The sequence below is a fragment of the Dermacentor albipictus genome, chromosome 1 (genome assembly GCF_038994185.2).
Source record: "Dermacentor albipictus isolate Rhodes 1998 colony chromosome 1, USDA_Dalb.pri_finalv2, whole genome shotgun sequence".
Classification (NCBI taxonomy): Eukaryota; Metazoa; Arthropoda; class Arachnida; order Ixodida; family Ixodidae; genus Dermacentor; species Dermacentor albipictus.
Window position 1 is genome coordinate 340,200,392 of NC_091821.1, and position 13,326 is coordinate 340,213,717.

General features: G+C 49.8%; 1 protein-coding gene across 2 annotated transcripts in view; it reads left to right on the forward strand.

Moving 5' to 3' along the window:
• Nucleotides 1–13,326, forward strand: part of LOC135905088 (neural cell adhesion molecule 1-like) — a 288,619-nt gene that overhangs the window by 230,763 nt on the left and 44,530 nt on the right. For both annotated transcript variants that reach the window (XM_065436102.1, XM_065436177.1), the window contains exons 8-10: nucleotides 4,607–4,743; nucleotides 5,270–5,423; nucleotides 6,800–7,117. In XM_065436102.1, the coding sequence (XP_065292174.1) occupies nucleotides 4,607–4,743; nucleotides 5,270–5,423; nucleotides 6,800–7,117 (609 nt within the window). The remainder of the gene's footprint in view (nucleotides 1–4,606; nucleotides 4,744–5,269; nucleotides 5,424–6,799; nucleotides 7,118–13,326) is intronic.

A 13,326-nucleotide genomic window follows, 5' to 3' on the forward strand; every position in this document is an offset into this window, starting at 1 on the left:
AAGGCAGGCAAGAAAGAGCGAGCGGATATTGCCATCAAAGGTAACGAAAAGCAACGCGCGTTGGTAAAAAAGTTTCCTCCATCTAGGCGGCGCGTGTAAAGTCTACCGTCTTTTCTCGCAAGTACATTCATAGGCAAAGTATACTTTGCCTCAGCGATATTTCAAGCCGGCGCTGCGTTTATCGGAATGCGCTGGACTTGAAGCATTCCACTGCCTGTAGTACTGTAGATTTCGTGTTCGATCTTTATTCATTTTTCGATATCTTCAACTCGGTATACGCAAAACATAAAGCTAACACTATGTTTACATGTAGTCCTAAGACACTCAAGAAAAGTTCTTCGCGAGCATGTGGTGCGTTCGTTAAGTATTGGCGAACCGCCTTGCCGTATAAGTTAAAGGTATTCCAGTTTCGGCAACACTATATGTCATCCCACAGGAAGTACAAAGGAATCCAGAATTCAAGACGTACCCAAGTTTATGCTTCTTATAGCTTAATACACAACAAGGCTGGAAGAAGGGAACAATTACTAAATAACACGCTGAACTGATTTCTCTAAGGTCTGTGGCCTCACTGTTAACCGGCGCCCGAATTTTATTGTCCACTCTTTAGTATCTTGAACTCTCTGTGTAAAATGTGAAACTAGTTGACATGGTTACATATAGTCCTGAAACTCTTTAGAAAAGTTGTTCGCGAATGTATTCTACATTTGTTACCCCACCGTTCCAATAATAGAAGTTACGCATCGCCCTAGTGTATAAGTTCAGAAGTTCCCCTTCCGACAACACCCTCATTCAGGAAGGACGCATTAATCTTCAATTTGGCACGTTTTGCATAACAAAGCTTGAGGAAGGTGACAATGAAGAAAAATACACGGTCACTTAATTTATTTTAAATCCGAAACCCCATTGTTGGTGTTCATGTGTGTGTTCACACGTGACTCGTGCAGTTTTATAAGTAAAGACGGACAGCAAAACTGGACAGAAAAAACACGCACTCAGGCTTAATACAAGCGGTGTTATTTCACGCTTGGAAAAACACTTATGTAGCACGTATTGAGCAACAGAAAGTTGTATCGGGAGTTTCTCATGTTTCTCTACAACTTTCTCAATGACGCTTTTCATCTTACTCTAATGTCTCAGAAATTGATTTATTAAGTCTCACTATGTAATTAGGCGCAATGCAAAAAAGAAAAAGAAGATATTCTGGGTATCTCCAAGCGACAGCAAACTACATTACTTTGGTTATTACTTTGGTTTAAATCTTGGTGCATGATAGTTGGGACACCCTGTATACTTCATTAAGTGCCATCTCTCAATGAGCATACATCGTCGTGCGTTTTTCGTAGGTACGCGCCAGGATTGTTTTGACAAATGAACGCTCTTTGATCTTTTCTGCCGAGCCTTTATAGATAGCGATTTCGCTCTTCGATTGCGATACTTTCGCGTCTTGAAGGGAGTAGCGTGAAAGAAAAGCGTGCGAAAGGAAGATAGACGGGGCGGAAAGAAAAAGGGGGCTCGTTTGTATCTCAGTTAACTACTTCGACACTAAGAAAAATGTTTCTAATAAATCCGCCACTTCAAAGAAGCGTTCATATTCTTTGATTGCATTCTTTTCTTTACTGTTCTTTCTACACTTAATTTACAATAGTTAACCAGCTAAACCATCAGTCCACTTTACTGACCCTCATGATTCTCCCCTCCCCCTCTTCCCACTTCTTTTTTGTTTTGAAGTTTTTTTTTTCATACAGACGACGCGTGCTACTCCGGCGCAGGGTGTCTACCAAGTTGACATTTCCAAATTCCTTGAGTTTTCCCGGTTTTTTCTGAGTACCGTTACAAAATTTACTGAGTTACACAGAACTTTGTTTTAGGTCAAGACGGCTGACACCATGACGCTCGATGCTGTCATTCTCTAGTAGGCATGTTCAAAATTAAATACGACTTAATTCAGTTTGAATAGTAAGGACTGGCGTTTATTTCATTCTATATAGAAAACTGAAGGGAGGGTTCAGTAAAATGCACAGCGAATAAAATATCTTCGAAAAAAAATGGTAAAGACCATTGCAAAACGAGTCGAACGTTTTCAAATATGAATAGAAACAGATGCATACAGACGCAAATATTTTCAAAAATGAACGGTTTCTATCAATTGATAGAAAGCTCATTGATATTAGGCTCAAACTTTGTCACAAGTGACATTCTCTCAGCAGCTGGAAAGTCAACCTTAACTGTCCTGACATACTCTCAGCCCGCACAGAATCTCTCAGTGTTGTGTTTCACTGTTTTGAAGAGTTTATTTTTGTTTGAATGACGGTCACGGGCATCACGGCGTCAGCCAATACTGCTTTTTCAGCTCAAGCTCCCTCAAAGAAGAGGCGGCACACTTCCTTTCCCGATCATTCCTCAATGCGACGGTCCTTTCTGTTCTCGTCCTTGTTCCACCGCGCGTTTGCCCCACGGACCAAGACCAAGAGGCCAACTGTTCAACTGACCAAGAGGAAGCATCCTCTTGGTCTGTTGCACAGTCAACGTCCCGTTTTTCGGACTCCCTAGGCGTCGCGAAAACGTCCGAAAAAAATGATTGCGTGTCTTTTACTGCCCTTAAGGGCTCAAATCGCCTCAGGCACGTCTGAAAAAACTCTGAAAGCCTGCCAGTACACCTGTTATGCATATCGGTGCTCGTACTGTGACAGGAGACGGCGGAAGCACGCGTGTATAGTTAGGGAATACGCAGTGTCCCGTGACAATTGCCCCTTCCAAGACTTGTTAAGCTTCGCCGCAGTACATTACGTATGCTTCACCGCATAACGTAATTGTGCCGAGGCGAAGCTGTCTTTTGCGGACCGGCATTATGCAACGCGTCGTGCTTTCTAAGCTTCGAAGCCAATCGCGAGGATTACAGAGGCAGAGTCGGTGCCAATGTTGAGAGCAGTAAATTATTTCAATGGAAATCTCGGCATCGAACGGCAATAACCTTAAAAGCGAACGTCGAAGCAGCTAGGCCTCGCGTTGCCGCGGTGGTGGCTACGGCTGCCAGCGGATCTCCGTGCGAGAGCGCCGGTTCGAGGCGGCGAGATAATCAGAACTGCAGTGTTGACTTTGGTTAATGCTGTTCCTGCCTCGCGGTTGCGGCACAGAGTTCAGAAAACTGGACGGCGAAAGATTCTCGCGTCCGAAATCTCAGACGCTCTTATACATTGACTGTATGGGGTATGGGGTGGCACCGAGAAGCCGTCCGCATTATCGGGCATGTCCCAAAAATCGGGCGCCCGGAAAAATGGGTCGTCGACTGTAAACTGGCAGCTTCGCCAGCCTACGATACCGCGTCAAAGACAATTTGTTGCGATTCCACTCTTTTATTCCAGCCAGCATTAGGGCGACTTTCGTTCCCTTTCAATAAAATGACAGCTAATTTTCCCTGATAGAAGCACAAATTGCCTGAGTATTTCCAGACTGTTCAATATGCCTAAGAATTCCCGATTTTTTCGGTTTATAGACACCCTGCTGGCGCCATATCGTTGCCATCGTCGCCGTACAGCCCGTCTTGCGCAGCACTACGCTTTTCTTCACATTCTTTTGTTCAACTAACCACGAGAGCGGCCCTTCGTCGTGGGGAAGTCGTGCCACTAGTGTCAGCGGCGACAACACCAAACGGAGTGTCACTTCGAGCCTTACTCGTAGCCGCTCGCAACAGCCTCTTGCAGCAGTAGTGATTCCCGTCACACACGCTGGTACCGTGGACTGACCTCACGAGCTGACGCCGCCGACAAGCGTAGCCCTCCTCCTCATCGCACCCCCCCCCCCTCGAAAGCGTAGATGAGATCACCCACGCGGCTGCAAATGCTTTAGGCGCCGACAACTCAGCGCATGCGCAGACCGTCTCCCCTTCGCTCCTCCTCCGCCTCATGCTTCACTTTCCTCCTCGTGCGCTCTTCTTTCATCACCCGCTGCGCTCCGCCTTCGCTTTCACGTTTCGCTGTGCTCGTTCGTTCGGTTTCGAGGTATAAAAATGCCGAGGCACGCCGACACTCAACGCAGGAACGGGTGCCTAAGAGCTGCGCTATAAAACGTTCCTGGCATAAGCGCAATCAGTATGGGAGTGAATTTAGAAACATCCTCACTCGTACGGATTGTTTGCCATTGGCCGGCCGCTTCTACTAAAGACATGTTCACAATTACGACTGGTCGACTCCTGCTCTTACGGACTGCATTACCATACGAACTGCTTTTTTCGCAAATGCGCTCTGGTGTTTATTAAGTTGATAACACAGACGTTCTGTGTTATGTATGCTGCAAAAAAAGGGATTCGTTCTACATTCTTATTTACTATATTTTTTATAATATATTATCGTCAGTTCAGCACAAATTTCTGAGGCGTGACAGGCTTGCAGAGAGTCCTCGATAATTATTGGCCTTTAAGTGATTTCCTTCTTCAGCCAGTGAGATCCGCGTTTAAAGAGGGTTTCCAACTGCAGATGAGAAATCAGACTCTGTAATCTCTGTTTTCGTATAGTACATAGCTTCACAACTTGGGGCTAGGCAAACCTATGGTGTTTTATCTTAAGAGCATCTCTCACGTGTTTTTGCGTGATTTGTACTTCGACAGATGCACCACGCTGCAGAAAAGGGATGCAGGAAGTGTTTCGGTACTCGACGTCTCGTGAGGAGCTCTCCATCCCGTGCGAAATGGACGCCGACCCAGAAGACCTCACTTTCCACTGGATTATGAAGAACAACTCAGAGGTGAGAGAAATTGCCTCAAAGACCATCCAATGTGTGACGAAGTTGCATGGCACAGCGTGGAAAACTAAACACACAGCGAGCGTAGGCAACACATGGGTGCGTGGGACAAGAGGAATGTATTGGCGCTCATGCACGCACACATGCACACATGTACACGCAGAGTTTTGCAGCATATTATTACGCCAAAGCCTGTGACTGACCTTGGTGTTAAAGGCAATTTTGTGCGTGCTTCGAACTCGCATTCTTCATTTTGTCGCGTTGCACTTCGCCACGTCAATATTGTTCGTTTATAGATGTGTGCCTGTGCGCAAAAATAGCGCCCCTTTTACACGACTGACGAACATAAATTAATGCAGCGTAACGGGACTTTTCGCTTCTTTGTTATTGACTCTAAGTCGACGAGGAGTTAGATGTCTTTCAGGCCGCTTCCGTGTTCTTTTTTTTCCCTAAGCACCTCCACATTTAAGCAAACAACAAAGAAAATGAAGTTCTGAGCAACTCTGTTTTCTTTTTCTTATCGTTGTAGGTGCGAGACCTTTTGACATTCACGACCAACGGTAGCCGGAGCGTGGCTCGATACAAGCCGGCCGTCGCCACAGAGTTCGTGTCGCTCGTCTGCTGGGCCAACAACTCGGTGGGATCGCAGAGGCAACCCTGCACCTACTTCGTCGAGCCACACGGTACGCAACGCGCATTCTTGTTAGGGTGTCAATGCAATCATTGCAATCCGTGTGCGCGAGTTTAGCAACAACGGATGCGCGCGCCAACCAATTCTCACTTTTTCCTACCTCCGGCGCCGATAGCGATGGAGTGTAGAAAATTGCAACTGCATGCACGGGCAGTAATGCAGGGATAACTAAAACCGATCACTGTCGCAATGTATGCATGTTATCTGGTCGCGCGAAATTGTACAACGAATCCTTTTTCCGTAAAACAAAGGTTGCACGGAACCACCTCCAGGTCACCATTATTGCCATAAAAATGCTCAAACATTCAAGCTAGCCTTGCAAAATGTCTCGGTAATTTTTAGGGCCGTTAGTACCTACACGTCTTTTGTTACTTCCACTATGCTCCTTTTATTATTCACTTCTGGCCCTGAAAGTATCTTAAATAAATAATGTGGGAACACATGGCGGAAACTGCTCTGGTCGATAACATGTCGGCAGCTGGTCCACATCATATAACAATACGGGACTGAGCTTTGTTTTCGTCTTATAGGTGTTTAAGTACCATTGTCAATGCTTAAGCATCAAGATAAAAGGGGGCGGAGGGGGGGGGGGGGGGGGGGGACTCTGGATTAATTTTGACCACAAGCTTTTTTTTTTGCATTCCGTCACCATGGGAACGCGGCCGTCATGGCCGGAGTCGAACCCGCGATCACGTGCTCAGCAGCGCAACGCTACAGCCACTGCGTCACGCTGGCCGGCTAGGGAAAAAAATCGTTACAAAATGCGTCCCCACATCTTGCGCCACAAACAGAAAGTTGATGGTCGAAAAAGCATCGCGCGCTTTTCTGACAGGTTATATGTGTAACGATATGTAGAACAGGTGCCCGGGTGAAACAATGCATAAACGCTAGAAAGGCGCAGACAGGAGACAAGCGAAGCCTCTGGACCAACCCGTAAAAACGCAACAAGTGGAGGCTGTTAACATAGAGGACTTGCAGCACTACAGCCACCGCTTTTTTTCTTTATGCGAAGCATACTAGCCGCACAACCACGCTCTTCCTTGCTGCGCCGCGCGCGGCCGCGTAGCTACCATATGACGTCATATCAGCTGCAAAAGCGGAGGCTCAACTCGTGCGCTCGCTTGCGGCCGCGTAGCTACATAGCCGGGTCTCAGCTCGTGCGCTCGCCTGCATGAGTTGTTTCTTCGTCTAGCCGAACCAAATATAGCCAAGCAACAGCAGTTCACCAGGCTAAACAGTGGTTCAACAACTAAAATAAAGGCTAGTATGCTTCGCATCCTGGGCTTAACCTTAGCTAAGCCACAGCCATTTTTTTTTTATGAACGATGTCCTTTTCTCACGGACTCGACCGCGCGGTCACGTGCGCAGGTGCCCCGAAGGCGCTGTCCGGCTGCGAGGTGGTGAACCAGGCGATGACGTGGTTCTTCGTGCGCTGCTCCGAGGACGACTCCGAGGACCGGCCCGTGGGCCAGGAGTGGTACCTGCTCGAGGTGTTCCACGCGGACACGGGCGCCCCACTGGGCAACGTGAGCGCCCGCGGCCGGCCCGTGTTCCACGTGGACGACATCCCGCCGGCCACCGAGTGCCTGGCCCTCGCGTACGCCGTGAACGAACGCGGAGGGCGCTCCGAGCCGGCGCGCGTCGTCGTGCAGGCGATACCGCCGCCTTCCAAGTTGCTCACCAGCGGTGAGTGTGCCGAGCTACTCGACTATCATCATCATCATCATGGTTACGCCCACTGCAGGGCAAAGGCCTCTCCCATACTTCTCCAACAACCCCGGTCATGTACTAATTGTGGCCATGTCGTCCTTGCAAACTTCTTAATCTCATCCGCCCACCTAACTTTCTCCCGCCCCCTGCTACGCTTCCCTTCCCTTGGAATCCAGTCCGTAATCCTTTATGACCATCGGTTATCTTCCCTCCTCATTACATGTCCTCGACTAGCGTCCGCTGTCATAAGAATGGAGAGAGAGAATGAAAATGGAAGGGAAAGGCAGAAGGTAAAGGGAAAGAAAGATGTAAAAAAAAATGGATGTGGCTTAGGTAAGGTTAAGCCCAGGACGCGAAGCATACTAGCCTTTATTTTAGTTGTTGAACCACTGTTTAGCCTGGTGAACTGCTGTTGCTTGGCTATATTTGGTTCGGCTAGACGAAGAAACAACTCATGCATTACTGCTTCGCCTTCAAGAGTGGAACGCGACAGCGTTCCCGTCGACCCGCCAAGGGGTGTAAGACAATGGGCTACAGGGCAGCGACTACGCGCCCCGCATTGGACGCGGTGAGCGTCGAGCAAAGCAGCGTTCGGCGCGGCAACGAAATGTGCGCCTGAGCAAGAGACGCACGCCTTAGAAACAGCTCGTTTCTAAGGCAACACCGCATTCACTAGAGGCGCTTTTGTACCGCTTTGAAGCATCGTACTCGTGGCTCAGTGGTAGCGTCTCCGTCCCACACTCCGGAGACCCTGGTTCGATTCCCACCCAGCCCGTCTTGCAAGAGTTGAGCCAAAGCCACTTCTCCTCTGTCGTGACGTCACGGTGTCACGTGGTTTCATGGCGACACCGCCGCGCCTGAGGAGCTGGGTTGAGCTCTCGTAATATGCTTCGCATAAAAGGGAAAGAAAGAAGAGAGAGCACTGAGCGTGCGCGCGTCCGACGCTGCACGTTAGCACTACATTGAGGGCTGTCAAAAACTGCAGCGATGTATTTTGGCTTTCTGATCTGATGGTCGTCCAAATGCCTCGGTCGACGAGAACGTTCTCGAGTCCATAGAGGCGCGGAATTTCTGCAGTTAATGCGACAGGTGGAGGTTCAAGCAGAAAGCTTCTTCTGATGCCTTAGCATTCTTAGGGTATATTTCACGCACTTTCCGGGATCTCTCTCTCTCTTTCTCCCTCTCTGTGTGCGTGTGTGTGTCAGAATGGACAGCAATAATTTATTCTTGGTCGTATTTTTGTCGAGCATGCTAGTAACGACGCAAGTAATAAAGAACGCAGTTAGCTTCCTTGCATATTTTAGTGCCAAAGTACTACCAGCCTACCAACCCGGATTTCGCCTATGTCTGCATGGAGCCTCCTTGCAATGCTGCGCGCGAAATGAAAATAATGTGTGACCCACGGTAGGAATCGAACCTCGGCCGTCGAACATAGCAGCCTCGTGCTCTAACCAGTAGTCCACGATACCGTGGATACTTCTCTCGTTCCAAAGCCAGCCAGCGCTTTGAAACGCTCGGCGTGTACAGCTATGTGTGCACCCCGTATACTATTTCCTTGTCTTTCTTTGTGGCAGCTCGCGCTCGACGTCCTGAAACTCAACCGTGCTCCCGATAAAACACGCACACGTGCCGTGCCGCTTAGTCACTCCTGCCTTACGCCTCGCCTTGTGCGCCAACGACGCCCGCAGGCTTACGTGTGAAACAAAAATAGAGATAAACAAGAAAAACAGATATCTGATCCGTGCGGGCTGGCGCGCCGCTACGCGAGGTGTTATTGTCGAAGTAGCGCAGTCTTACCAGCGCTTCGTTTGCCGCCAGCGTTGAAAACGACGCGCAACGCCTACAAGAGATAACCGTGCGGCGATAACCGCAGCTGACTTGCGAATTCCTTCCCAGCGTTAGTCGAACGCGTCCTCAGCAGCGCCGTCCAACCTAACGCCGGTGCGCCAGTGTAAGGCACGGGTGGCATGTCCGGCCCCACTTTCGCACGTTATCATAGTTGAATGCCTTTCTCTATGGCGTTATTACGAGTGTTTGTGAGGTACACGCAGTAGGCAAGAGCATGCCGTCAATGTCGATACAAACTCATGCAAAGACAAACGACATATATCCGCTTTGTGAGCGACTACATGAAGTGACAAGCAAGCACCCGCCGGTGATTCGGTGACAAAGTTTAATTTCCCAGGGCCAATAAAGCAAGGTACGCCGTTCATTTGCATGTCCAGAAAGAACGGCGACGGCTGAATGTCACAAAAGCACTCGCACAGGGCCTAGAATATTAACACTGAAGCAGGAAAGCGTGCCATATAGAAAGGCAGGCGCGCGGGCAGGCGGCGGATCACTGATTCGTAGGTGAACAGCTTCCTGACACATCAAAGAGTTCAAGTTCATTCGAACTTACCGTGCAATCCTTTGACAGGAGCCGGAGAATCCACAATGCTGCGCGGTTGGACCTTGCAGCAGCGAAAAACGCGGGAAATGATGAAAGCTCCCGGGACGAAGCCGCCGCTACTCGCACATCCGAAACCACCACAGAATTAGAAACCAGGGCCGCTATCTTGTACACGTTCGAAAGGCCGACGTTCGATTTCGCCTAGCGCGATTGTCCAGGCTGCGCCGATATCGCGGCCTAGGCCAATCTAGTCCAATCGCGTGAGGCGAAATCGAACGTCGGCTTTTCGAACGTGTACAAGATAGCGGCCCAGGCCTACGTTCGTCTGGCTGTGTTCTTCCGTGCGGTGGCGTCGTCGCGCAAGTTCCGAGCGAAAAGTTAGTTCGATTGAAGCTTGAATGCTGTATTAGTCAAATGAATATGGGATGGGCTTCCTGGTCATGGCAGACAATAACGGTACTCACCACATCAGCCACACTAAACATAACTACTTATCATACCCCAAAATGAGTTTCCATTGTAAAACAGCTTGGGAACCGTTGAAGCCCGTTACAGGACGTCGCAGGTATTACGGCGTTTGTGGGGCTGCGGTCCCGTAGGATATTCCTGTAATTTTGCGTGTTTCTTTTGTAGACCGCGCAGGGTGTCCAGAAAGGAACGCGAGAAAGGAGTCCGGTTGCCGCATGGCGTGTTTCTCAGCGTTCGCACGCACCGGTGCGCCATGCATTTCGTATGCCACCCCAGGCTTCGCGGCGGCGGCGCTAGATGGCGCCAAGTGCTCTTATGGAAGCGCGAAAGAGGAGCCTCGCTGCACTACACACGTGATACATATCTCGTATCGACGGTGGCAATACATTGTGCGACTGTATCGACTACATGCTAGGGCATTACCGCCTACAATAATCGTGATATGGGACCTGGCAAGTTTTTTAAATAAAATGTATGTTTTAGTGCATGCTTACAATGTATGTAAAAATTTTGGTGCAGGTGTTATGATTCTTTCGAACATCTCTACTTTTGTCCTCGCTACGAATGGCAGTGTCATGTTCTACTCCGCGTTTTAAGAAGTGAGTAAAGATGAGGGACTTGATTATGGATCTTTTTTCCTCTTCTATCAGTGCCCGAACAGCTGAAAAAACGGGGAAAAAGGCACGAACTGCTGCAAAGTACTGTTATTATCGTTTGAAACCTAGAGAAGGAGAAAAAAGATAATGGGATAATATACCTAAGGCAAAAGTAGGAGACCGGACTAGCATCTGGTCTCCTACCTTGCGTTGGGGCGAGGGGAACAAGAGAATAAAACAATAGCAGAGAAAGCTATTGCACGCTGTTCTTGCACGACGGTGTTCTTGAAGGCGCGAAAACGACCTCGTGTAGTCAAAGGTGTTCGCGCTCATGAATCATCAATGAGGACAGAAGTCCATTCAATGTCTTGTGGACTGAAGAATGGTTACGTCAATCCTCGATTGTCTTCTGGAACGGAGAGTAGTCAACTGTCCAATCGTCTCAATCCATTATAGGCGTTGTTTTCCCAATGCAAATCGGGAACAGCAGCACAATAGACGGCAGGCGTTGGCTTTGTCGCCGCACATATCGCAAGTGACACTGGTAGCCCTCCTGATGAGTGTGTTCTCACGAAGGCAACGCCTATAGCTGCTGCCGACCCAGGTGTGTAGTCTTTTCAGGGCACCGCTCTAAAGGAAGTAGACAATTAAAACGTGTGCCGTGATGAAGGTGCTGAGAAGAAGGCTAACGAAAAAGGTTGTTTCTGCGTTATAGGTACCAGATCGGTAGCAGCACGAGATCGGCCATTAAGGAATGATGGGAACACAGAAGCCATTGCGCATCAGGGGCCGAATTTAATATAGCTTTCCGTTCGTAAACTTTCCATTCGTATTTTGTGACTCTAAGGCAGCCCTTCACAGCATCAAGTCCGCGTTACGTCACAGAACTTACGAGCAAATGACATCTGAAATCAGGGAACTGCACCACCATGCTCTGGAAAGGGGACACCACATTGTATTTCAGTGGATTCCGGCTCACTGTGGCATCGTCGGCAACTACCTAGCTGACAAGGCTGCCCGGTGTGCCCACGAAGATACAAAGACGCGTGCAACACCTTTGGCGAGGTCGGACGCTGCCAGAGAACTTCGCCTACTTGCGCGCAAGAAGTCCCAAGATCTCTGGACATCAAGTGGCTTCAATTGCAGATTACGTAAACTGGACCCCACGCTACGGCTACAACTGCCATCTAGCCTTTCCCGCGGCGAAGCAACCTTGTTGTGTCGCTTGTGGTTGGGAGTGGCGTTCACGAACGCATACTCCTACCGTATGGGAATGGCCGAGAGCCCGATGTGCGACTCCTGTGGGTGCGAGGAGTCCATCGAGCACCTATTGTGTACCTGCCCTCGCTACGATGCCCAACGCCTCTCTCTGCGGGCAACTTTACACAGACTAGACTCGAGACCGTTCACCGAGTCAAAGATACTCGGACCGTGGCCACAACCGTCACTGGCTCGAAAAGCGATTCGTGCACTAGTGCGGTACTTGAAGTGCACGGGCTTAAGAGACCGCTTATAGCGTCATTGTGTAAGGTGTCTCTCCCACATGTACTCAGTGCTGACTCTCTCCCTTTCTTCCCCTTTCTATTCCCATTTCCCCCACCCCCAGTGTAGGGTAGCAAACCGGATGCTGTTCTGGTTGACCTCCCTGCCTTCCCTACCCTTGCTTTCTCTCTCTCTCTCTCTCCGTTCATAAACGCTCTCTTGCCACTGGCTGGCCGCCTTCGCTAATGATATGCCGAGTATTAGGATTGGCTGAAATTTGCCCTTACCAACACCGATATGCTGATATGCGTAAGAGATTTTTCGTGAATACGAGCCCAGAAGCCAAATCCGCGAAGCATTTCGTTCGTAAGTGATGTAGGTCATTGGCTCGCCGTCTTCATTAATTAGATGTCCAGCGTCAAGATTGGTTGGAATTTCCTCTTCAAATTGGATTGGATTGGAGAAACTTTATTTATGCGTGCAGTTGGGTGCTCGCGCGCCCCGACAAGGGCCTACGTCATCCTCGAAGTTGCCGTTACTCGGCGCGGGTCTCCGCTCGCCGTTGCCGGCTGGCTGGGTCCGTGCCTTTCGAGCGCCTCGAGGACCTGCTGGATGGCCCATAGCTGATCGTCTCGGTCGTAGCTCTTCGCGGCTGCCTCGAGCCGCGGTGGGAGTGTTCTTGATTTAGCGTCTTCTGGATATTTAATGCAGTCCCACAAGATGTGCGTGTAGTCTGCGGTCTCCCTCCGGCAGACTCTGCACATATATGTCGGATATGTCTCGGGGTACATGCGATTCATCAGTTTCGGGGTCGGTAGCGATCCGGTCTGGAGCTGTCTCAGTACTACCGCCTCGCAGAGTCATGCGAGCCAAGCGGTAGGCCTTCGTGATTTCATTGTAATCCGTCATGCGGTCCTTGGTTCCGAACCACGTCGGACGGTCTGTCGCCGGGGCGCGGTTGGTTAGCGCTCGCGCCGCTGCGTGTGCCGTTATGGTTCTCATTGCGTTCCGACGCGTCGCCCGCGTGCGCCGGGAACCACTTGAGTCGTACTTTTCGTTCGTGTAGTTTTACCGCTCGCAGTACGCGCTCAGCCTCCCTGCAGATTTGCCCGTTGGCGAAGTTTCGCACCACCTGTCTTGAGTCACTCAGCACCGTGTGGCAGTCTGCGTCGGCGATGGCCAGGGCGATGGCTACCTCCTCCGCTTGTTCCGCTTCGGCGCTTCTCACGCTCGCTGCCGTCCTCGTG